Source organism: Liolophura sinensis, chromosome 6 (assembly GCF_032854445.1).
Source record: "Liolophura sinensis isolate JHLJ2023 chromosome 6, CUHK_Ljap_v2, whole genome shotgun sequence".
Lineage (NCBI taxonomy): Eukaryota > Metazoa > Mollusca > Polyplacophora > Chitonida > Chitonidae > Liolophura > Liolophura sinensis.
Genome location: NC_088300.1, coordinates 45,332,397 through 45,359,163, shown reverse-complemented (window position 1 = coordinate 45,359,163; position 26,767 = coordinate 45,332,397). Strand labels below are relative to the sequence as shown.

General features: G+C 38.3%; 1 protein-coding gene across 1 annotated transcript; it reads right to left on the bottom strand.

Annotated features, from left to right (window-relative positions):
* Window positions 1–25,711, bottom strand: LOC135466700 (1,4-alpha-glucan-branching enzyme-like). Its single transcript, XM_064744349.1, is given in 16 exon segments — window positions 1–2,212; window positions 2,760–2,877; window positions 3,721–3,854; window positions 4,732–4,872; window positions 4,874–4,917; window positions 6,076–6,358; window positions 6,653–6,751; window positions 7,696–7,823; window positions 8,670–8,785; window positions 9,515–9,724; window positions 10,870–10,960; window positions 11,231–11,375; window positions 11,853–11,975; window positions 12,455–12,570; window positions 17,827–17,996; window positions 25,612–25,711. Coding segments are annotated over 16 exon segments (2,061 nt in total). The 5' UTR covers window positions 25,707–25,711; the 3' UTR covers window positions 1–2,164.
* Window positions 25,712–26,767: the final 1,056 nt, after the last annotated feature.

The window sequence follows — 26,767 nt, the reverse complement described above, 5'->3', positions numbered from 1 at the left end:
TAAATGAAAAGCAATTTTCATCTTTATTTTTTCTTTAATTAAATAAAACCAATATACATAATAGTTAGCACTAATGCATACACAATCCTTCATTTGTTTACAATCTCATGTAGCACATGGTTATATAAAGCATCAAGTCATCCTGAAAATTACACATACCCTTTCTACAATGACATATGATACACATTTGTGGGTAAGCTTTGAACATTATACAGCTAATATTGTTATAATACGGATTCCTTTGCCTAGACAACAATTTTTTTTTTCACACAAGAGATATTTCAGTAAAGAAGTAAAAATGATCCCTTATAGTAGCTTAAAACCAAATACAATAGTATTAAAATGACTTGATTAACAGGACAAATAAAACATTCTTACATTTCCAACAATGGTGCAACAAAAACCTTGCTTAATGCACACAATTTTACCATCTCAAGCAGTAAAATTTGTCAGTTACTGGTGTACGCTTTTGGCAACAAAGTAATTAATCCAGAACAATCACCATCCCCTGTGAACCACAGAGTGAGACAAACATTAACAATGAGCAGGGAGAATAAAGAGAATGGATGGCAAACAACAAAAATTAAAGCGCTCATATTTAATTTGTTCACCAACAATCCCCCTTTTCCTTATACTTTAATACTGAGGTATAAACCTTAAATACTAAACAATGAAACTATTCCTGAACAAATATCAACTTCAAAGAATACTGAGCAAATATTAACATTAGCTGAATTTTTTAGCTGAATTTTTAAGCTTCACAGTTATGGAAAAGTGTAATATGCACAAATTCAAAATATTCACCATCTTCCTTCCAATAGTCACACCTGACAAGTATTTCACAAAGATCCTAACTACACCAGACAATGACACGATAGCAAGACTGTTTATAGTCACTCACATAAGTCACAAAAAATGTTGTGATGAGTACCTGAATAATTTCATCAGGCATCATCACATGTGGAAAGAGATCCCACATCACGTATTGAACAAAACATCTGATAGCACCATACAGCAGTTGGTTTGAAATCATTTAGTCATTTATGATTGGTGTCTAAATGGTTTCCCTCAACGATTTTCACAGAGCTAACGCCACAAGTTTGTATTCAAAAAATAAACCATTTTGTGCATATTTATGCCTAAATCACCACCACAAACTCACACACAAAGTATCAGTTAATTGGTAATTTATGCTGGAAAACAAAAAACACAGTTATTCGAAACCTCGACTCATGAATGTGCTCTAGTCGACCCAATTTCTCCCACCATGTTGTAACCTTAGTCCACCCACCTTTCAAACTTGTGGATGCGTGTCAGATTTGTTACTTACGACTCCCTTCAATAGTAGAATGAGTGAGATACATCCAGAGTCTCACATGTTTGCTGACTGTCACCATATTTACATCTTACAATCCGTTTTATGGTGATTCATGACATTGATAAACAATGACACTAACAGATTGGCAATTTTGACGAACCATAATATTGGGAGATACTTTTAATGCTGAATACAAAAACATTTCACTTATATGATGGTGGTTGGGTTTATTGGTAAAGGATAGCCCGTTTTTATAATGGGACTAGAATGTCAAATACCCTATTAATTCTTCAACCTTTTCACTCGCCTCTGCAAACAATATTTTGAAACATATTTTGAGATAACTATTGGGTGTAGAGAAATAATTGGCTCAGTTTTAAGAAGCTTGCATCTTTACTGATACAAACAAATCAGTTTGGGTTCATTTTCATCATAATATATGCATAAATTCTGCTGAAAAAAGTACTTCAATGGTTAAAAAGGTTGAAGAATTACAGTAGTTGTTGGGCATATTTCTTAGAGATGGCACATTTTATTCTTACATTTTTGTTTGTAAACTGCAAGATAAATGGATACAGGCATCCATTTGCATAAATATCTTGTCAAACTAGTATTTTCATTAACATACATAATTACCCTAAATAAAAAAAAAAAACATCAAGAGCTTATATGTTCTGCATTGCCAAGCATATCCAGCAGATGTACAGGTAGGTGGTGATCTCACAACTGTGGCTGTGCACGTGCCCTTCTCTCAGCACAACTTAAGTGACCAGAGCATTGCATTTGATAGGCTGGCTGGAAAGTTCCACTCCCTGGATAACATTGGCATCTACCCAACAGTGGCAGTTATTCCACCAAACCCAGGACAAAAGCACACCTATTGGGACTATACACCTGCAAGAGAAGGCAGACACCATTACTCTTAAGCTCAACATAAAACATGGCTAGACAAAGACAAACACTGGACTTCATAAATGAAGCATAATGTTTTTCTTCATTACACTCAACAAAAAACTTTTCCACAATGGATAAGAGAGGAATTTATACAAATGATTCATTTATCTGAATTGTACTTTGATACATCATCATTCAATTAAATTCAATCTTGATATTTCTGAAATGCTTGAAAATAAACCTAAACGTTTCACTTAATTCAATTTGCTGAAATTTATTTAATTCTGTTAACCGTCACTATACTTAAAATTATAAACTGACAATCATCAAAAAATAAAGCTTCTATAGAATGCTATACAGATTTACATGAAAAGAAACAGGCAAAACATTTAGATCAAGTTTTGTGATATTGAATTGAAAAACAGTGAATATTGATGAGGAGCAGTAGGTCTCAAGACACTGTTTCCTACTGGCCAAGACACTTTTCGCAGAAAGTGTGGACCCCTGGTCTCCGGAGTGAAATAATACAAGAAGTTTTACTACTTACATACATATGGTGTTTGCGACCATTCCATGGTTCATTAAATGTCATGAACTCTGTGTTGTGGTCTAAACGTCTGTGACCACCATACTTGTCTGAATCTGTGTCCAAGACAATCTTATATCTGGGCATGCGGGTTAAGGTAAACTATTTTACACTAAACTGTAACTTACACTGTATCAATTGCCACTTTCCACAAAGACAGTCAGAACAGTCACATCTTACAATATTTTGAATACATATTGACTGTCCTGGAAATTTTAATTGAAACATCAACATGAAATCAACAAAAATAATAATGTCATACTTGTTTAATTGAATTTCAAAATAGAATATTTATAATACTGTTCATTGATGTCAATACAGAAGAAAACGAGTGGATCACAACTTAAATTTATGGGGAAACTGCATGACATCCCATCACCTCATTGTGAGATTTAACTAGAGTAAAGTTTTCAATTTTGTCCTCCATACAACCATTTCTTAACAAACTATCAAGATTTGAAAGTCTATGTTTCATCTTAATTTGTTATTTCCATATGTGAAATGTTTCCTTTTGAAAACAGTCACTTAGTCATCTTAATTTGTTATTTCCATATGTGAAATGTTTCCTTTTGAAAATAGTCACTTAGTCATCTTAATTTGTTATTTCCATATGTGAAATGTTTCCTTTTGAAAACAGTCACTTAGTCATCTTAATTTGTTATTTCCATATGTGAAATGTTTCCTTTTCAAAATAGTCACTTAGTCATCTTAATTTGTTATTTCCATACGTGAAATGTTTCCTTTTGAAAACAGTCACTTAGTCATCTTAATTTGTTATTTCCATATGTGAAATGTTTTCTTTTCAAAATAGTCACTTAGTCATCTTAATTTGTTATTTCCATACGTGAAATGTTTCCTTTTGTCACTTAGATTGCACATTCTACTTTTTGTTTTCAACGACACAGGATGTCACAAAGGATACTTCCCAGGCGTGTCCACTCCTATCTTGTACTCGGTGTAACTGTTAGAGCAGTGGAAGTTGAACACAAACAGCAACTTCCCCACTTGTTCAAACACAATCACTTTGTCGCCTTCGTGTTTGAGAGAAACATAGTTCTGTAAGAGAAAGCACCTCCACATTTTACAATAATTTAAACCACTGTACGAAGACAAGCCTTGAAAAATATGACATCAATATAAATTCACCATTCTATAATAAATTTTTCAGATTTTTATTCATATTAAAAAACATTCTGATAAAAAGTTCAAACGAAAATCATGCAAACCTTGCTACTTTTCAATATTAAACAACTAAAAATTGGGTTAACAATTAATTTGGACACACATGATAATTTGTACTGCAAATAGTGGCCCTAATAAACTATAAATCGCTCATACTTGTATGTACTACTTAGATCATTAAATGGATCAACTGGGGTGATCTTGTCATTGACTTGTCAAGTTTGGGAGGTGAACTGAACATGCCTGATTTTTAAATTCAAGAAAGGACAAAATGTTGGTACAACGGATGACTAATTTCAGTGCTTCGTATTTTTGGAACACTTTTTAATATCATCATAGAATAGATGTAATCCAATCCAGGGCAAATAAAAACATAATAAATTTTTTTATTCAGATTAAAAATCATTTTGATAAAAAAGTTCAAATGAAAATCATGCAAACCTTGCTACTTTTCAATATTAAACAACTAAAAATTGGGCTAACAATTAATTTGGACACACATGATAAATTGTACCGTAAATAGTGGCCTTAATCAACTGGGGTGATCTTGTCAATGACTTGCCAAGTTTGGGAGGTGAATTGAACATGCCTGATTTTTAAATTCAAGAAAGGAAAAATGCTGGTATAACGGATGACTAATTTCAGTGCTTTTTGGAACACTTTTTAATATCATCCTAGAATAGATGTAATCCAATACTCTGCCAATACCCAGGAATTTACACCATTTAACATCATTCTTGTCATCAGTTACCTCATTACGATTCAGCCAACCATATTTCTTCTCCAAATGAATCATATCGCGGTCAAAGTCATTGAGGAATCTGTATTTGAGGCTCTTGTCATCAAGCAGATTCCACTGGCGTCGCGCATAGTGATAACTAGAGTTGTTTCCCCGCTCGTGGGAAGTCTAACCACTCTGGGTGACCAAACTCATTACCTGTTAAAAAACAAAAATATCTTTTTTTTAACAAAGCTGACTTTCTTGACTACTTGCATGACTTGTGGATCTGATACAGTTGTGCATAAGAGGCAATTGTTGCATAGTACAGGTGTTTTGATCTTTGAACTGTTGGATGCACAAGGTGTTGGTTCACTACCAGCCTTGGAAATTGGGCAGCAATAAGGGGACAACAGAGGGGGTGGGGTGGTTCACGTGGTCTTACATGAAGTTCATATGCCTTCCAGCGTTTAACGATGCTCACATAATGTTGTCACATGTAGAAAACTTCCTCAGTAACTTGCACAGGTTGGAGTAAAAAAAAAACACACACACACACACATAAAAAATACAACTATCGTGCAAGTGAAATATTCTTTAGCATACCATTATTGCAACATCCATCAATCAAATGATTAATACAGGAAAGTTCAAGGATAACCACAATTATTAGAATCTCTACACCGTGTCAAATTCTACAACAGTGACTTAAACATCTAATGCCTTGATTAATAAAAATGAATGGCCTTGCACGCAAATGTCAGCCATACAGCTGCTCCTATATTCACACAATACATGGATTATTTACTTGATTGGTGTTTTACACCAGGCTCAAGAATATTTCACACATACGCTGGCAGCCAGCATTATGGTGGGAGGCGCAACACTTGGAGAAGACCACAAATGGGCCTTTTCACAAAATCTTTTCAAAATATAATTCCCTGTTAGTCAATACCCATTTTATTATGTTCTTTTGTTATGTTCCTTTTAAAAAAACACAAAAATGGAAAATAAAATTGAAAATCACCCTGTTTTCATTTTGCTTGCTCTTAATATCTTATGATTTTCCTGTATGCTGGGACAGTTCACAATTCCCACATACATGACAATTTTTCTAGTTTGCTTTTACTTTTTCACCTCCGAGGACACTGAAAACATTCATTCTTCACGTAAACCAAACATTTAAACTGGTGTCGCCTAATAATTTCCTGAAGTTGTTGAAGATAAAACTTCCTCAGGCAGGTGAATTTATGAGTTATCAGTAAGTGACAGAATTAAACAAATTAGAAAGTCTTTAACTCTTTACCATATCCATAGGTAGAGTACAGACAAATACCAACATATTACTCTAGTATATGTATAATGTGCCGGACTTACCCATAAAGTTAAGGTAGCCCTCCCCTCCTAGTCCGATGGTCAGAAGCCGGATCATCTTGTGTAGAGCGATGCCACGATCTATAACCAGGTTAGGCTCAGAAAGTGTGGACATGTGGGTGTACATGTCCTTATCCATTAACCAGAAGGCAATGGACTTGTCCCCTACCAGGGCTTGGTCATGACTTTCTGTGTATGCTATAGCCTTCTCTCCGTACCGCCTATTGGTCAGAGTATGGACAATGTCACCCATGTTCCAGTCCTCGTCAGACTTGTGCTTCAGAATCTGCACAATAAACAGCACATGTCCTACAGAATAATGACGAATTAAACTGTATCTTTTTATTCAATGAGTTACATCAGGCATGGAGGTCATATCAGTTAACATTTTCTATTTTTTGTTTTACTATTTTGGGTTTACGATGTTAACTTAGATGTTCCAATATACACACACAGCAAAAATTGTATATTGATAGCTCAAAGTATATTTTTAAAATTATGTATATTAAATTAACAAAAAATTCTACAAGCAAGCGTAACATATTCAAACGCAAGTTATCGATGCTTCTAGCAACATTACCTTAATCCACATGTCTGGTATGGCCATGGCTAGCCTGTAGTCAAATCCCCCACCCCCCTCCTCCACCGGTCGGCACAGTGCTGGCATGCCAGACACCTCCTGATGGAAAGCAAAGACACATTAACATTGTAACACACAAGAATAAGAAAGGCATCAAGGGTAAGACCCTTTTTTCCTTACCTTAAAATTCCAGTGTCAAAAAAGTGAAATCCTATTTAAATGTCTGATATTCTAAACACAACTTCCAGAACATTTATAATACAATGTACATACACGTATATATATATATATATATATATATATATATATATATATATATATATATATGTGTGTGTATCCAAGGATTTCTTCACTTACATAATGGCAGTCAGGTTTACATGTAACAGTACAAATATTGGTGGAGAAAACTGGAGTATCCAAGGTAAACCATCAAACTTTGTCAAGTACCGAATCAACCTTCTGACTTAACGTTGCAGCCAAAACAGTGAGAACTGGCTTCAAAGCAGTAACCTCCTGGGGCATGGGATAATCAGCTATGGTGAGAAAGAGATCTACCTTCAAAATATTTATTTATTTTACTAATCTGATCGGAGTTTTACAGCATTCTCAAGGATGTTTTATTATACAACAGCCAACTGCATTACAACAGAAAGAAACCAGACAAACCCTCAAGGGAAACCCATGGCCATTCAATGGTTGCTGGCAGACCTTCCCACTTACAACCAGAGAGAGAGCCAGCATGAGATGGACTAGCTCACAGCGATCCTGTTTGTGAGAGGCTCCTTTTTCATTGTGATTGTATGCAAACGCCTCTGCCACGGAGGCTCCCAGCTTCAAAACATGCTACTGGTATATCTGTATACTGGATACAGATGTAAACACTGCTTTCCATAAGGCAATGATGAAATGTAAAGAACAAATCCTTCAGCTTATGATTCTGAATGTTACACATCAAGACACTGACAGAAACACTGACATTTAGACAGGTAAATTTGATGAAAATTTATGTACATGTGAGATGGAAACATAACCAGACTACTGACCTCTGCCACTGTGATGATGAAGGGGTACTGTGTATGTAACATGTGGTTAGCCAGCATAAGGTAGACCAGAGACTCTGTGTCCGTGTTCAGACCGAAATACTCATTGTAATCTCCACTAAACCCATGACCTGGTAGAAGACAAACAACAATCATAGGCAGGAGTCAAACGTTTAGCACTGGCTCCTGGATCAAAAAGGGATCTTAGACTGAAGTCAAAATTTCAATCATCAAACTTGATTCCTTTGCATTATTTTAGCTGCAATTTGTTTTATAATAACTTCACATATCCAAAATTTATGAAGTAAAATTTTGATCTTATAATGTAAGAAATGACAATTTTAAAGTGATTTGAAATTCTGACTCAAGTCAAAGATTGACTGTGATAGGGCCTGGTCTTCTTCAAGATGACATCAAAACACAGTGAGCTTGGCTTGTGTTTATCAAGCGTCTTAAGACTTCAGCAAAAATATTCACACACAGCTACAATTAAAATGTTTCACTCTAGAAAGTTTAAAACTTGTGCACTTATTCTTCATCGCAGAACAATGAACCAATCATAATTTGAAGTGCAATTTAGACTTACAGTAACTCTTCAACCTTTTTGCATCTTTTCTTGGTGTTTATTCAAGCATATTCTGAAGGATTTATTCTGTGTTGACTGTAAAATTATACTTTTTGCGAAACCCTGAAACTGGCTAATCCAACCAATGTAGTTTTGTCTCCATCAAATTAAAATTGTGTATAAATTGCACTGAAGTTTCTTTCATATGAAAAAAGTTTATGAATTAGGGTAGGTCTTAAGTCACCAGATAAATACAAGCCCAGGATATCTTAGACTTTAGTCAGATTTAATTTTAAATTGTGGTATTATTTCTGAGCTTACTTGTAGATAAAAACATAAACACTAATCTTCAATTTTGTTATGAAGAACTAAGAGCTCTGTGAGTATTCCTAAACGCACACAATGTACGTACCCATGCCGTGTGTATGGTACAGCATGGAGGTGACCCCATCAAACCTGTAGCCATCAAACTTATACTCCTCAGTCCACCAGGCCAGGTTAGATAGCAGGAAGCGCAGCACCTCCCACCTACACCACAAACATGACAAATACACCATTACAGACCTGTGTCATAGGTAATAAATCTCCTAATATATGGAGTGTCCTATACTCTATACAACTTCTACTGAGTGAAAAACAAACAGAAAGATGGTGGCAAATACTACATCTTTTTACAGTGTACATGTTTTGTAGAGTCAGGCAAAAGTAAAACAGCAAACGGACTATTTTCAAAAATAACAGGAGTAGTTCTGCTTGTGTATGTATGTAGAAGTTTAAAACTGCTATAAACTCTATTCCAGCTTCTGATTATAACATTACATTTCTTTTATAGCATCGTATTATGTTCCCTGCTCCGGAATACGGAATACTCCACCAAGGAATATGAAGAGACGAAGTTAAGCGGGATTTTGCCTGTTCCTTTTATATGATGATAGCCACGGAAGGCACTAAGAGGAATACCAAAAGCTGCCATAGGACTGGGCTTGTGTCTCCTGCTCAGAGGAACATAATTCTATGATAAAAATTATACCCAGACATTAGTTATTGATTAATGCAAAAGGACTAGTACTTACCATATTAATTTTCCATCATTTTTGTTTTGAAGCCGTTAGAAATTCCCATTTTGGGAGAAATATGCGCTGTGGAGTTGTGTCTAGTTAATCCAGTGAAATTAAAAAAGTTACGATGTTTGTGTACATGTAGCGCCTCCCCCACCCACTCAGGCAGGATGATGGGAATGCTATCCAAAATACTGACTCTGTGTAGTTGAACAGCCTGGAGTCCCACAAGTCGTGAGTTCCTCTCCCGCCATCGTGGAAGTAGCACGAAGTGGTGCCATCAAACTGGTTCAGGCCATCCACAACGTTCTTACAGGCATGGCTATGGACGACATCTAGCAGAACAGAGATTCCGTAGGAATGAGCCACGTCAATCAGCTCCTTCAGGTCCTCAGGGGATCCATAACGACTGACCAAGACGAAACAGTACATATACACTGTTAGTAATGTACAGGAGTTTCACCCAATAGGTTACTATGCAATAAGTCTGACACTACACTATTATGTACATGGTTACTCAATGACAGGTTAACGAGGCTATATTTTTTCGTGCCCTATCACTCACCAATTTATCCTGCAGAAGACCCATCAATTCTCTGCAAAACACTGATGTATTGGTGAATCACTTCAGTGATGCTACCACTGATTTCACAACCAAATAAAGGGAGATAACCTGGTCAGCAGGAATACACATGTACACGTTCCACATGTGACTGATGCTGTCTAATTAAAGGCGGAGTATTTAATCTGATGCAGGATAATAAGGAAAATGTCACTTGGATGACAGGTTTAAGTGAAAGAAACCAGAACATGCAGACAGGAGCTCCGATCTAAGGCAACCTTTGATCGTTGTATGAACAACTTCTGTGTCCCAGCCATTGAAAGACAAATACATAAATCGCTCAGCATAAACCTGGAACATCTACTCCCTACTCACTATGTCAAGTGCAAAGAAAAATTACCCTCAACAAAAGTAAGTCTAATGAAGGTTAGGTTTGTGGGAAAGCAAAATCAAACTCTGACTAGATGAATCTACTGCACTTCATGTCAGGTATCTGACAACCTTCGTGGCATAAGGCTGCAACTTATTTAAAAGGAGCTGGATTTTATTAATTATTTATTTTGTTGGAGTTTTACGAGTACTTATACAGGGTGTCCCAGAAGTCGTGCACCATCCTGATTTTCATTTTTTTTTTCTGTGTTTCAGATTTAATACTGATTTTAAATTTGTTTTCTCTCTTTGAGAGTTAATTATTGCTAATAAACAGTACAACAAAAGAGTTGAATTGGTTTTTATGTTTGGAAGAGATGGGGCAACACACCCCTCTGTAGCTCAAGCATTCAACCTCAACCTGGAGGGTGCGCGACTTCTGGGACACCCTGTATATGACGGTGGGCAGCATTGTGATCGGAGGGAACTGGGCAAAGCCCTGGGGAAAGCTGAACTTAAAGACATGATCTCATTGGTCAAGGGTAAAGCACTCCAAACTGAAGCAGTGCAGACCTCTTGGCAAGCTAGGGCCCTGTTGTGGGTTGATATGGACTGGTTCTTACCTTGAAGCAGCAAAGAAACTAGTGACCTGGTAACCAAAACTGGCATAGTAGGCATGTTCCATGATAGCCATTAACTGGATGCTGTTGTAACCTGTCAAAAATCATTGTCCAACATGAAAACAATATACATGTTCGTGCAATACTGGCACAATATTTTCTTAATTACCTCTGGAAATTTTCCACATATTCTTCTATTAAAAAGCAGTGTAGGAATTTCAGGGAGTCAAACTGTAGTATGTCTCATGATTTCTAAATTACATAATGTAACAAATATGATTTGATTTCTCATTGAACACGTGTTATATATCATGGTATATACAATACTAATCATCATTTTTAACATAGCAGAATCTAGACCCACCTAACTTTGCTATCCTGGGTATGACATCATGGGTAAAATGTTTGTAGGAAGCCACCTTGCCCTCCCAGGAAGAGATGCCCACATGACACTCATACACAGTCAAGCCCTCTGGTCTCTTGGGTCTGGGATGTTTGAACTGATATACCTATAATATGGATACTTAAGTCATGTATGATGCATAGCTGGTAAAAGAAAAGGCAACACTAGATGTATATGAAACGAAAAAGTATCCCACAGAAAGTTTAACAAGGCCTTAAGAGAATACCAGCAGATGGCACGATTATGTAGTTGCAGACAGTAGTTATTTGTTATTTGTATCTGTTTTCACCTAAATAACTCCTGTTATATTATATATTGTCTTTCTTTTAAGTGATCATGACCACTAGTAGAATTATAAACTAAACAGATATACAATGAATTACAATGAATGCGCTGTAAGAAATTCTTTTAGCCGACTGCGCCTTAATACTGACTCTGGTAGCTAGGTAATCCCAGAATGTCTAATCACAGGTGTGTGTTTACCTGTACCTCAAAAGTACCTTAACTCATCTGAAAGTCTGGTGTCCTAGAACACCTGATCACAGCTATGGGTTTACCTGTACCTCAAAGTGCATTGACTCACCTGAGAGGCAGGAGGGTCCCAGAAGACCTGATCATAGACTGGTGCCTTGTCTTGACTACACACATACTTGGCCCATGGGCACAGCCTGTCCACGATCTCTCCACTCTTTGTCTGGACAGCTAGCTGAGCCAATACAACACTGACATATTAATGTGATGTTACACACCATTTTATCTAAACAGTTCTTTCTATTGATTATTAAAATTATCCCTGTGGCTGTGAAGTTTTCAAACAACATTTCATTTATCAAGTATCACATTTGTCTTGATTATTTTGTTTTGCCCGAAATAACATTGAAAACAAGTAACACTCTTGACATCATATGTACTCATAATCATATTCAGGACAGAAAGTCATAAAGCCTGACAGTTTAATATGCAATTCATTTCTTTATTGATTGATTTATCTGATTGAAGTTTTACATAAAGCCTGACAGTTTAACATACAATGCATTTGTTTATTGACTGATTTATCTGATTGGAGTTTTATGCCACACTCAAGAATATGTCACTTATATGACGCCAGCCAGCATTATAGTGGGTGAAAACCTTGCTGCACTAGCAAGCTAACCAAGCCATGGAGGCTCCTAATATGCAATTTACCTTTAACCTGGACAGATGTTTGACGGGACAGGATCCATCAGAATTTGGGGGCAACTTGAGTTCCCATTTTCCGAAGTCCAGCTTTGTGAATTTGTACTGTGTCTTGTTCCAACCATCTGTTGAAAACACGAAGATAGGACATTGTGAAGTCTCTTATCTATAGACAAGACAAATACACCAAAGTTTATTGTATATGAGCGGTTCGGCTTGTATTTATTTGATTAGCGTTTTACGCCTTATTCAAAAATATTTTACTTATTCAACAGCAGCTAGCATAATGGTAGGAGGCAAATGAGCAAAGCTCATGGAAAATCCACGTGCATACGCAGGTTGCTGGTAGACCCCCTCAGGTACAGCTGGTGAGGAAGCCAGAATGAGCTGGACTTGAACTTCCAGCGAGTGCATTGGCTAGCAGATCCTCGGTCACTGCGCCCGCTGGCATGCCAGCCACCTTGGCTATGGTGGCCCTTGGTGTGGCTCGTAGGCGAGCAGGCTGGCAAGCATGTAGGTAAGTTAAAGCACCCACAGCAATCAAAGTATGACTGATCCAATCAAAGATTGGTTTGTTTAATGTAGCTTGCGTTTAAACAGGGTTTTTCACCATTATGACACCAGAAATAACACTCAATGAAGTTTTATGTAGTACTCCAGAATATTTCACTGACATGACTGATTGATTGCTTGCACTCAAGAATTTTCCACTTGCATATATATGACAATGGTCAAGTTTAAACCACATACCATTGCCAGGCAGCTGGGAAACCTCCTTCAGCTGCAGTTTCAACCATAACAGAATCATTGAATGAATGAATCCTTGGAGTTCAAGTCAAGTTTAAACCACATACCATTGCCAGGCAGCTGGGAAACCTCCTTCAGCTGCAGTTTCAACCATAACAGAATCATTGAATGAATGCATCCTTGGGGTTCAAGTAAAGTTTAAACCACATACCATTGCCAGGCAGCTGGGAAACCTCCTTCAGCTTCAGTTTCAACCATAACAGAATCATTGAATGAATGAATCCATGGGATTCAAGTCAAGTTTAAACCACATACAATTGCCAGGCGGCTAGGAAACCTCCTTCAGCTGCAGTTTCAACCATAACAGAATCATTGAATGAATGAATCCTTGGAGTTCAAGTCAAGTTTAAACCACATACCATTGCCAGGCAGCTAGGAAACCTCCTTCAGCTGCAGTTTCAACCATAACACAATCATTGAATGAATGAATCCTTGGGGTTCAAGTCAAGTTTAAACCACATACAATTGCCAGGCAGCTGGGAAACCTCCTTCAGCTGCAGTTTCAACCATAACAGAATCATTGAATGAATAAATCTTTGTGGTTCAAGTCAAGTTTAAACCACATACAATTGCCAGGCAGCTGTGAAACCTCCTTCAGCTGCAGTTTCAACCATAACAGAATCATTGAATGAATGAATCCTTGGAGTTCAAGTCAAGTTTAAACCACATACCATTGCCAGGCAGCTGGGAAACCTCCTTCAGCTGCAGTTTCAACCATAACAGAATCATTGAATGAATGAATCCTTGGAGTTCAAGTAAAGTTTAAACCACATACCATTGCCAGGCAGCTGGGAAACCTCCTTCAGCTGCAGTTTCAACCATAACAGAATCATTGAATGAATGCATCCTTGGGGTTCAAGTAAAGTTTAAACCACATACCATTGCCAGGCAGCTGGGAAACCTCCTTCAGCTTCAGTTTCAACCATAACAGAATCATTGAATGAATGAATCCATGGGATTCAAGTCAAGTTTAAACCACATACAATTGCCAGGCGGCTAGGAAACCTCCTTCAGCTGCAGTTTCAACCATAACAGAATCACTGAATGAATGAATCTTTGGGGTTCAAGTCAAGTTTAAACCACATACCATTGCCAGGCAGCTAGGAAACCTCCTTCAGCTGCAGTTTCAACCATAACACAATCACTGAATGAATGAATCCTTGGGGTTCAAGTCAAGTTTAAACCACATACAATTGCCAGGCAGCTGGGAAACCTCCTTCAGCTGCAGTTTCAACCATAACAGAATCATTGAATGAATAAATCTTTGTGGTTCAAGTCAAGTTTAAACCACATACAATTGCCAGGTAGCTGGGAAACCTCCTTCAGCTGCAGTTTCAACCATAACAGAATCATTGAATGAATGAATCCTTGGGGTTCAAGTCAAGTTTAAACCACATACAATTGCCAGGCGGTTAGGAAACCTCCTTCAGCTGCAGTTTCAACCATAACAGAATCATTGAATGAATGAATCCTTGGAGTTCAAGTCAAGTTTAAACCACATAAATTGCCAGGCAGCTGGGAAACCTCCTTCAGCTGCAGTTTCAACCATAACAGAAACATTGAATGAATGAATCTTTGGGGTTCAAGTCAAGTTTAAACCACATAAATTGCCAGGCAGCTAGGAAACCTCCTTCAGCTGCAGCTTCAACCATAACAGAATCATTGAATGAATGAATCCTTGGGGTTCAAGTCAAGTTTAAACCACATACCACTGCCAGGCAGCTGGGAAACCTCCTTCAGCTGCAGTTTCAACCATAACAGAATCACTGAATGAATGAATCATTGGGGTTCAAGTCAAGTTTAAACCACATACCATTGCCAGGCAGCTGGGAAACCTCCTTCAGCTGCAGTTTCAACCATAACAGAATCACTGAATGAATGAATCCATGGGGTTCAAGTCAAGTTTAAACCACATACAATTGCCAGGCGGCTAGGAAACCTCCTTCAGCTGCAGTTTCAACCATAACAGAATCATTGAATGAATGAATCCATGGGGTTCAAGTCAAGTTTAAACCACATACAATTGCCAGGCAGCTGGGAAACCTCCTTCAGCTGCAGTTTCAACCATAACAGAATCATTGAATGAATGAATCCTTGGAGTTCAAGTAAAGTTTAAACCACATACCATTGCCAGGCAGCTGGGAAACCTCCTTCAGCTGCAGTTTCAACCATAACAGAATCATTGAATGAATGAATCCTTGGAGTTCAAGTAAAGTTTAAACCACATACCATTGCCAGGCAGCTAGGAAACCTCCTTCAGCTGCAGTTTCAACCATAACAGAATCATTGAATGAATGAATCCATGGGGTTCAAGTCAAGTTTAAACCACATACAATTGCCAGGCAGCTGGGAAACCTCCTTCAGCTGCAGTTTCAACCATAACAGAATCATTGAATGAATGAATCCTTGGAGTTCAAGTCAAGTTTAAACCACATACCACTGCCAGGCAGCTAGGAAACCTCCTTCAGCTGCAGTTTCAACCATAACAGAATCATTGAATGAATGAATCCTTGGGGTTCAAGTCAAGTTTAAACCACATACAATTGCCAGGCGGCTGGGAAACCTCCTTCAGCTGCAGTTTCAACCATAACAGAATCATTGAATGAATGAATCCTTGGAGTTCAAGTCAAGTTTAAACCACATACCACTGCCAGGCAGCTAGGAAACCTCCTTCAGCTGCAGTTTCAACCATAACAGAATCATTGAATGAATGAATCCTTGGGGTTCAAGTCAAGTTTAAACCACATACCATTGCCAGGCAGCTGGGAAACCTCCTTCAGCTGCAGTTTCAACCATAACAGAATCACTGAATGAATGAATCATTGGGGTTCAAGTCAAGTTTAAACCACATACCATTGCCAGGCAGCTGGGAAACCTCCTTCAGCTGCAGTTTCAACCATAACAGAATCATTGAATGAATGAATCCATGGGGTTCAAGTCAAGTTTAAACCACATACAATTGCCAGGCGGCTAGGAAACCTCCTTCAGCTGCAGTTTCAACCATAACAGAATCATTGAATGAATGAATCCATGGGGTTCAAGTCAAGTTTAAACCACATACAATTGCCAGGCAGCTGGGAAACCTCCTTCAGCTGCAGTTTCAACCATAACAGAATCATTGAATGAATGAATCCTTGGAGTTCAAGTAAAGTTTAAACCACATACCATTGCCAGGCAGCTGGGAAACCTCCTTCAGCTGCAGTTTCAACCATAACAGAATCATTGAATGAATGAATCCTTGGAGTTCAAGTAAAGTTTAAACCACATACCATTGCCAGGCAGCTAGGAAACCTCCTTCAGCTGCAGTTTCAACCATAACAGAATCATTGAATGAATGAATCCATGGGGTTCAAGTCAAGTTTAAACCACATACAATTGCCAGGCAGCTGGGAAACCTCCTTCAGCTGCAGTTTCAACCATAACAGAATCATTGAATGAATGAATCCTTGGAGTTCAAGTCAAGTTTAAACCACATACCACTGCCAGGCAGCTAGGAAACCTCCTTCAGCTGCAGTTTCAACCATAACAGAATCATTGAATGAATGAATCCTTGGGGTTCAAGTCAAGTTTAAACCACATACCATTGCCAGGCAGCTGGGAAACCTCCTTCAGCTGCAGTTTCAACCATAACAGAATCATTGAATGAATGAATCCATGGGGTTCAAGTCAAGTTTAAACCACATACCATTGCCAGGCAGCTAGGAAACCTCCTTCAGCTGCAGTTTCAACCATAAAAGAATCATTGAATGAATGAATCCTTGGGGTTCAAGTCAAGTTTAAACCACATACAATTGCCAGGCAGCTAGGAAACCTCCTTCAGCTGCAGTTTCAACCATAACAGAATCATTGAATGAACGAATCCTTGGGGTTCAAGTCAAGTTTAAACCACATACCATTGCCAGGCAGCTAGGAAACCTCCTTCAGCTGCAGTTTCAACCATAACAGAATGATTGAATGAACGAATCCTTGGGGTTCAAGTCAAGTTTAAACCATATACAATTGCCAGGCAGCTGGGAAACCTCCTTCAGCTGCAGTTTCAACCATAACAGAATGATTGAATGAACGAATCCTTGGGGTTTAACGTCATCCTTAACAATTTTTCAGTCATATGATGACGAGGAGGAATCATTAGGTGTGTGCACATATATTGTGCCTTCTCGTGGCACAGAGAGTCCATTTCGCCACAGTGCTGCGTTCACTAAGGTACCATGCCAAAGACACCAGACATGGCACCCAACCCAATCACATTATACTGACACCAGGATGACCAGTCATGTTTCCGTGCTCTAACCTCTCAGCAGCATGTTTTAAAGTCTTTGGTATGACCCGACCCAGGTTTGATCCTGGGATGTAAGAGATGGATTTGAACACAATACCTCACTGATCATGAAGACCAGAAAAGTTACTGTCGATGAGCATTGCTATCAGCTGGCATGTGTTGGCCGTGACTCTAGATTTGTAGAAAAATATCTAATGCCTGTTGGGTGAATGCAGTACCTCACCCAAGGCAGACTGACCAATCAGAAGGTCAAAATTTTCCATGAGTTGTGATGAAGAATGACATGTTTACTTACTGAAGTCTCCCCAGAGGAAAAGCGCCTCAGCACCTGGAGCCCACTCTTTACACACAACACCATTATCCTCAGACCTATGGATCCCAAACTCTCGAAAACCCTTGCAAAAGTTTTGATAGCCTCCCTCCGCGTCATTGATAGCATTCAAAAGTCGTAAAAACTCTCCATATCTGTAACAGGAAGAAGCACATATGGTCAATTCCATGTAAGTTGTTCGCTCATGCTGGTTTGTATCCTGACATAAGAATTGTGTACTGTCCGAAAAAGTAATTTTGAATACACAATGTCGCCCCCTATGAGGACTGATATTGGGAGTTCAGATTTCAAGAAATTCACTAAACATCGGACACACAGAAAACTTGAATCAATTTCTTTCAGAATTTTATGATTAAAGCTTAATAACAAAAAGTTTTTTATTTTAAAAAAAAAATATATATATATAAGTATATACAAATGTCTTGCTTTGTTTTTTTCATGTTAACTTGAAGAAAACATTAACACTGTTGGGTTATTTATCTATTTTTTGATTATTAAAATTAGCATGACAGGTGCTACAGATTTCATGTGACAGATGCTAAATCAAAACATGTAACACCCATCACAATCAGTACAATTAAGTGCAACAGCGGTATTAAGTTTTCTAAGCCATGGCGGTGTGATTAAGAAATAAATTGCTAATTTTAAAAGCGAATATACCAATGTAAATGTACAAATTTGAAACATAAATGTAATCAATTTCTGCTTTACCAGCTTCAATTATTAGCTAATCTCTCGCTGATCACATGGTCCATCATCTTCGGTCAGCTCATTGGCACATATTTACATGTAAGAAGAATTTAGAACTTAAAATTTACTGTAAATACGGATAGCATCTTGAAATTATTTGTTGTTGTTACTGACCATTTAGAACATATGAAATATGCTATCTGTTCATTACATGACAACATCTTCAGTGAAGTTTTAATAGATATCACATATTCACTGATGGTCCTACAAGACGTTCTCTGTTCAAAATGAAACAGTTGAAACAGTTTACAAGAAAGAGAACACATAGTTCCTGATGCAGTTATGCTGATCTCCTAGCAGGTACAAAGATATGTGAGAAAACTAGATTACTCTAGTACAACAATCTGACAACGACAACAATGTTAAAAAGTCGACTTCTTTGGCAAGAACCACAGGATTTGGCAAGCAGGGGTAAAAGATTGTGGAGTGTAATGACCCAGAAGCCTCTCACCAATGCTGTCGCGGCGAGTTCAAGTCCAGCACATGCTGGCTTCCTCTCCGGCCGTACGTGGGAATTTATGTCAGCAACCTGCGGATGGTTGTCGGTTTCCACAGGGCTCTGCCCAGTTTTCTCCCAGTTTAATGCTGGCCGCTGTTGTATAAGTGAAATATTCTTGAGTATGGCGTAAAACACCAACCAAATAAATAAATAAATAAACGGAATATAAATCGTTTTTCTTCTTTCCACATGTCATGCTTTCTTCCTCTCCAGCCGTACGTTGGAAGACCTTCCAGTGCCCTGTGGATGGTCATGGGTTTTCCCCTGGCTTTGTCTGGTTTCCTCCCACCATAATGCTGGCCGCCATCGTATAAGTGAAATATTCTTGAGTACGGTGTAAAACACCAATCCAATGAATAAATAAATTCTTTCCACACGTGTCTTCAAAGTACCAAATATTTTTTTTATCAGATAGGCATTGGTACATACTTGTATCTACTGTAACATGAATCGAAACAATAATCAAGAGATCAATGCTACCTATTTCTTCTAAAATTTGGGACACCTGGTTGGCTCATTTTAGCCAATATATATGCAATTCTAGCAGGAATATTGAGTTTCATTTTTCATTACATGGCAAGACCATCTAAAGGACAACATACTCATATCTTTACTTTTCCAAAAGGCTGATAAAGAAATGTAATATTCTACTTTCAACACAAATAATATTCGTCCCAAATGTTAGAAGAAATAAGGTAATTTACCTTAAAGTGATTGGCCTTCCTAATGTGTTACTCCCACTCGCAAAACACTGGGATTTTAAGAAATTCACCCGAATTCAAACTCGGTTTTAATATTTGAAGTTAATGTCTGAAAACTTCACAACTGCTGAACACCCTAGTTCACTAGTTGTAGGGACAGCTAGGTCACCATAAAAAGTATGTTCATTAGGGTTAACCTGACTCACCCTCCAAAAATGGACCTTTCTTTAAAGCTTTTATCCGGCCTCTGATTTTTTCAAAATGTTAATTCCCTATCCCTTTTCATTAGAGAGTATAACAAGAAATTTCCCCACCGGCTGACTCTATTTTTCCGATAATGCTGTTAATGATGACCCTACAGGAACATAGTAACTGTGATTAAACACTCACATGCATGTATATTAGGACACACTTAACATTCCATAACACAAATTCACATACAGGGTACATGTATGACAAACACAGTGACACACTGAAATGATGCAAGAGTTCTGTCAACCAGCAAAACCCGTAACAAAGATTCACACACTTGGCACATCTATGACAGACACAGTGACACACAGAAATGATGCAAGAGTTTTGTCAACCAGCATAACCCGTAACACAGATTCACACACAGGGTACATGTATCACAGACACAGTGACACACTGAAATGATGCAAGAGTTGTGTCAACCAGCATAACCCGTAACACAGATTTACACCTAGGGCACATGTATGACAGACACCATGAAACACTGAGATGATGCAAGAGTTCCGTCAACCAGCATAACCCGTAACAAAGATTCACACACATGGCACATGTATGACAGACACCATGAAACACTGAGATGATGCAAGAGTTCCGTCAACCAGCATAACCCGTAACAAAGATTCACACACATGGCACATGTATGACAGACACAGTGACACACAGAAATGATGCAAGAGTTTTGTCAACCAGCATAACCCGTAACACAGATTCACACACAGGGTACATGTATCACAGACACAGTGACACACTGAAATGATGCAAGAGTCTCGTTAACCAGTATAACTCGTGACATAGATTCACACACAGGGCATATGTATGACAAACTGAAATGATGCAAGAGTTACGTCAACCAGCTTAACCTGTACCACAGATTCACAGAAAAGGTACAAGTATGACAGACACGGTGACACACTGAAATGATGCAAAAGTTCTGTCAACCAGCACGACCACTCAGATTGAGAACTATTATAAGTTAGATTCAATGAAACAGGTCTTACAACAAACCACAGAGATCTGTGAAGATGTCAAAGTGTTGCATCAACAGTGATTTTTGCCTGAAGCACCCATCACACAACTCAAATTAATCTCTATTATGACCGGTTCATGCATCTTAAGAACTTTGGCTCTCTTGATATATTCCCTAGGGTGGCCATTTCTTACTGTGTTAAAAGTTTTGAAGTCTTTACAGTTAAACTGTTCATATGATACCTGAACAAGTAAAAAAAAAACCAATCTGAATGTAACACTCATCCCCTGGAAGTATTATATATGTCAATCTGAATTTAAAACTTCCCAGAAGACAAGTGTCAGACAATTGGCAATGCAGGACAAGTTAGACTAGCCTTGGTCACATTGGCTCTTGGAAGATACTGAAAAAGATTGTGGTCACTTTCTGGGTGACAATGGTGATAACAGATATGTGTAAGTTGTAATACTGTTCCATGTAGATTTGCACATAGGTAGTCCACAGGCAGCATTACAGCAGAGAACGATGCGTTTCACAGATCTTGATCCAACTTGTTTAGGTGGGGAAATGTCCCTCAATGGTCCTACTTGAATGCATGTTGTATAAATCTTAAGTTATTTATTTTAACTGTTTCATACACAGCACGCACATGAATCAGTGTTTTTCAGGAATGACTAGAATTTTTTCTATATTCGGGGCCTCCGTGGCTCAGTTGGTTAGCGCGCTAGTGCAGCTTAGTGACCCAGAAGCCTCTCACCAATGCGGTCGCTGTGAGTTCAAGACCAGCTCATGCTGGCTTCCTCTCCGGACGTACGTGGGAAGGTCTTCCAGCAACCTGCGGATGGTCATGGGTTTCCCCCCACCATAATGCTGGCCGCTGTCGTATAAGTGAAATATTCTTGAGTACGGCATAAAACACTAATCAAATAAATAAAACAAATTTCTATATTCTTTCCAGCTTCTGGTTTGTTTGTGTAAACTGTTTGAAGATTACGAATCTCCTATTCATCCGGTTAAAGCGCTAGCGCAGCGTAATGACCCAGGAGTCTCTCACCAATGCGGTCGCTGTGAGTTCAAGTCCAGCTCATGCTGGCTTCCTCTCCGGCCGTACGTGAGAAGGTCTGTCAGCAACCTGCGGATGGTCGTGGGTTTCCTCCGGGCTCTGCCCGGTTTCCACCCACCATAATGCTGGCCGCCGTCGTATAAGTGAAATATTCTTGAGTACGGCGTAAAACACCAATCAAAAAAAAAAAAAAAAAAAAAAAAAAATCCTATTCATCTAGTTTGCATTAATGACAAACTGTGAAATTTTTGGATGAACTAATCATTTTGAATGAGCAGTCTTCTCCCTATAAAGTTAAATTACCAACAGGATCAACCATTCCTCATCTTAGTCAAAATCAAGCAATCTTGTAAACTTCATGCAAGGCTACAAAAGATAGCACCCTTGACAACACAATAAAAGTAGGGATATATTGAAAATTATCTGTCCAAGCATGGGGTTGAACCCACATGTCTTGTGACCTACCAATTAAAAAGTAAGCATCTTTTTGCCCAGTGTCAACAAACACCTGGCAGCAGGATTCTGACACCAGTTGTATCGATATTTCTCAGTTCGTCATCATCAGGTCATATTAAAACCAATATGATTCTTCCCAGAAATATCTGTACTCCTCCATTTACTAATTTGGAACTTAATCTTCTCAAGTGTACGCTACAAACACAGGTTTCCCTTAATCCTACAATAATTCTGACTTAATATCAACCACTTACTAAAGTGGTAAAAATATTGAAGGCCATAACGTCACAATTAACACAAATGTGCCTTGTGCAGCAACAGCAAGCCAAACTTCACTAACCACTGAAGTTCAGTTTGAGTTTGCAGCACTCGCCAGTCCAGAAAAAGATAAACTCGTGGAATGTCTGGATTGAAACCCAAAAGCTGTATACCTTAAAAAGGGAGATGGACATCTTGTTTGGGTGTATCACCAATGTATGTTTTAATATTGCACAGAAGAAATTATAAGTAACTATTTTGGAACAAAAGGATGATCTTAATTGTTGGAAAAGCAGACAACTTCTTACAAACTGAGTTACTGGATGCATTGGTTATATTTGCGATGACTGCTACATTGTTGTCTTCATTATTCCCCGTATAATGGCGTGAATTCAGAATAGCTTTAACATCACAGAAAACCTGTTTTCGCCATTAAATATCTTCGACATTTTGAGGGCAGCACAGGAAACCAGACCCAGTTCCAGGCTAGTGAATCTAACAATTCAGAGAAGATAATGTGGAAGCTAAGCTGGGAACAAGGCCAACGGATTTCTGAGCGATGGGCAAATGTGCCTTCAGCTGAAATACATGTATTTCTCCAGTTGTCTGTTGCCTCACAGCTGATATGTACTCTAAACTGACTCCAATATTTCATTTGGTGTCTTCTTGCTGTTTTCATGCATTTTTCAAAGTGTTAAGTCAAGAGGAAAGAAATTCAGAGGTTGCACATTTGTTCAAACATCTTGAGTGCAATAAGCTTATAAAGTACTTCCTCAACCTTTTCACATGTTTGCAAGGTGTTTATTCAAGCATACTCTGAAGGTATTATTCTGTGTGGATTGATAAAATTATACTTTGTGTGAAGCCCTGAAATTGATACAACCAATGTAGTTTTGTCTCCAAAATCAAATTATAGGTGTGCATAAATTGCACTGAAAGCTGCCCTTTTGTTAGCGAAAAGGTTGAGGAAGTAGGTAGTATATCCAATAAAACACATTATGGTGGAGAATTAATCGTACAAACAGTTATTGGTGTTTATGGAGATGTAAAGTACGATGGCAGGTGACTACAACTCAACCTAACAACAATTAACTTTCTTACCAGTGGCAATGTGTGCATTCTGCAAACCATCAATTATTTCTTGAAATGAGCAAAATTTTAGCAGAGTGCAGGCTGTGCAGCTGTTTAAAACTGTTGGGCCCACTGGCACAATGTGGTTGCTTATGTCCAACCATGTACCAGTAATTTTTCATAATGACTACAGATATGGTCTACCCTTCTGCGTTAAATTACATGCAAGTTAGGAAACACCTCAAAGAACAAGTGCCTGATGATTTAGGCAGGCAAAATGTACAGGTCTCCATCAGGCTCTCGAGTTTAAGCTTACTCTGGGAGGTGGCACTTGTACATACGCTGGAAGTTTGGGTACTAGAATAGCTAGTTAGAAACAACAATGCTTCATGTGATGCAATAGGAGCTGGTAAAAAAAAGTCTTTGAAGACTTAAAAGAAAAAACAAATAATTCATATGTGAAGGAAGGATGTCCATTTTTTTGGACTGAAAATCTATTGGATTTGTCCCACTACCAAACAAACGCAGACTGTCAACTGCCATGCTAAAAAGTCACATTCGCATTTCAGGCTGTGGGCTGATACACTCACCACAGCTCATAGCTAATGCAGTTTTTCAAAGTAACACTTTTCTACTTGGTATTTTCAGTTCCTTTAATGTTCTTGCAACCAGTTATTGCATACAAGAATATGATTTACAATGTAGAGTTTTCTACATTGTAAGAAAAGTTCTTTCATGTTATGAAATGGATATTTAAAATAGTCATCATGCCCCTGCTAGGTTAAAGTATAGGCCTTTCAGTGAAAATTAACCCAGCTGCAGTGTACGGCATTAGTCTTGTCACATTTTCAGTCAAAAAAAAAAAAAATGGACGCTGCTTGAAATGCGAATTGTGTCTTTTTCAAACTTCTGGTGTATGTGTCAGCACCCCACATGGAAATCCCATGAACGAGGAACCCTCTTAAGCCCTATGATGCCACAGCAAGTTAAGGAGTTGTAAAGTTGAGATTGCAGCTATTGTTTGTTGTTGAACCCCTTCTCAGTGTGAAAAGCAGGTTCCTCAATGATGTAATATCCTATACCGTGTGACCACATCTTCAACCCCACCTTTATAGCTAGCAAGTTGCACAATTCAAACTACATATTTCATGCGCTAATCAAATGAACTATTCTTCAATGAACTGATGTCATATCCTATACCACGTGACCACTAAAATCACACCTTGCATTTGTTTATTTATTTATCTGATTGGTGTTTATACAACGCCGGCCAGCATTATGGTGGTAAGAAACCGGGCACAGCCCGGTGGAAACCCACGACCATCCGCAGGCTGCTGAAGACCTTCCCACATACGGCCAGAGAGGAAGCACACCATGCACTTGCATTGATTTGCAAGAACCAACTTGGGAATTTAATTACCCATTTTGAATGGTTGATATTTTCTGACAGGTAATTATTTGGGTAATTCTAAAGTAACAGCTAAAATTCGACTGGATTTGCAGTGTTCAGTTCTTTGCCATAAATCAAAATATATCAATGTAATAGCAGTATGATACTGACAGTCAAATGACAAGTGCACCCACGCATCACAAGCGTGTCTGCAACAACAACAACAACAACAACAATAAACCTTCAAATCGCCACACGTGGAAAATACTGAAGAATTTGTTACTGCCAACATGCAATTTAGCTACAGATGCATTACGTATTACATTATAGCATTTAGCTGACCTTCGTCTTATTTCATTTTCGTGAAGTTTAAGATAAGGATCTAGTTGAAGCAAGCGGTCTATCGCCGGCACATCTATCTTCTTGGGATCCATCATGCTTTGACCTTGACCGGTTGAGGTCGGTCAGGCAGCTGTCTGACACTCCAGGGACGTGTCATATACGTTCTACAGTCCACGTGCACATTCCCCAAAACACCCTTTATTTCTTAAACGATAGTGTTGTGTAATAGTTACATGGTCTTTCTGAAAATCCCTGCTTTTGCCAATACATATATGTACAATGTGCTTTATTTATTTATATATTTAATTGGTGTTTTACGTCGCACTCAAGAATATTTCACTTATACGACGACGGTCAGCATGCGGGGGAAAGCCACGACCATCCGAAGACCACTGCTGGCAGACCTTCCAACTATGTTGTACTATAAACCTTCAACATATAATTTATTACCGGTAACGAAAAAGGTGTACATTTCCTCACTGAAAGGCTGATATACATTTTCTCCATATATATGACGCCATGTTGTATCTCCGGTATAATAGCGAATTTCTTCACCGATTTAACGTGCCAGTAGCAAGTTAATGTAATACCTACAGCGCTGGTCGACATGGAAGTTAAGTGCACGTAACGTTATGTGCGCTTTGTTAAACGGGCTGCAGGTATAAAAACTAAGCGCACATTGATCATTTATGGGTAGTATATAACCCAATAAATAATATTAAATAAATGAATTTTTTAATGTTTCAATTATATAGTACTTTGTTACGGATTATTACTTATCGAGAATGTGCGTATCACACTGATTAAACTAAGCATGCATTGCAACATTTCCTTATTTCTTCATGCGTTGCACAAAGATTTCCCTCTTTCTCAAACAGCAGTGAGCACTGACAATCAAATTGCGAAATGCAGAGAATTTCATTTCGTAACACCAAAAGCTGTTAATTTAGAAAATCTTGGGATTTGGGGACATTCTTTCCATGTCATTAACTGACAGTAATACATTCTTATTATCAAGTGCTTAACTGTATCTCTGAGCAGGTAATGTAACATAGTAGGCTACTGTTGGTTATCATTGAGGCAATAGTATACATAGCCTGCATCTCTGTGCCCCCTTAGGCACCAGTGGGTGTATAAAAGTTACCTCCCTTAGTAA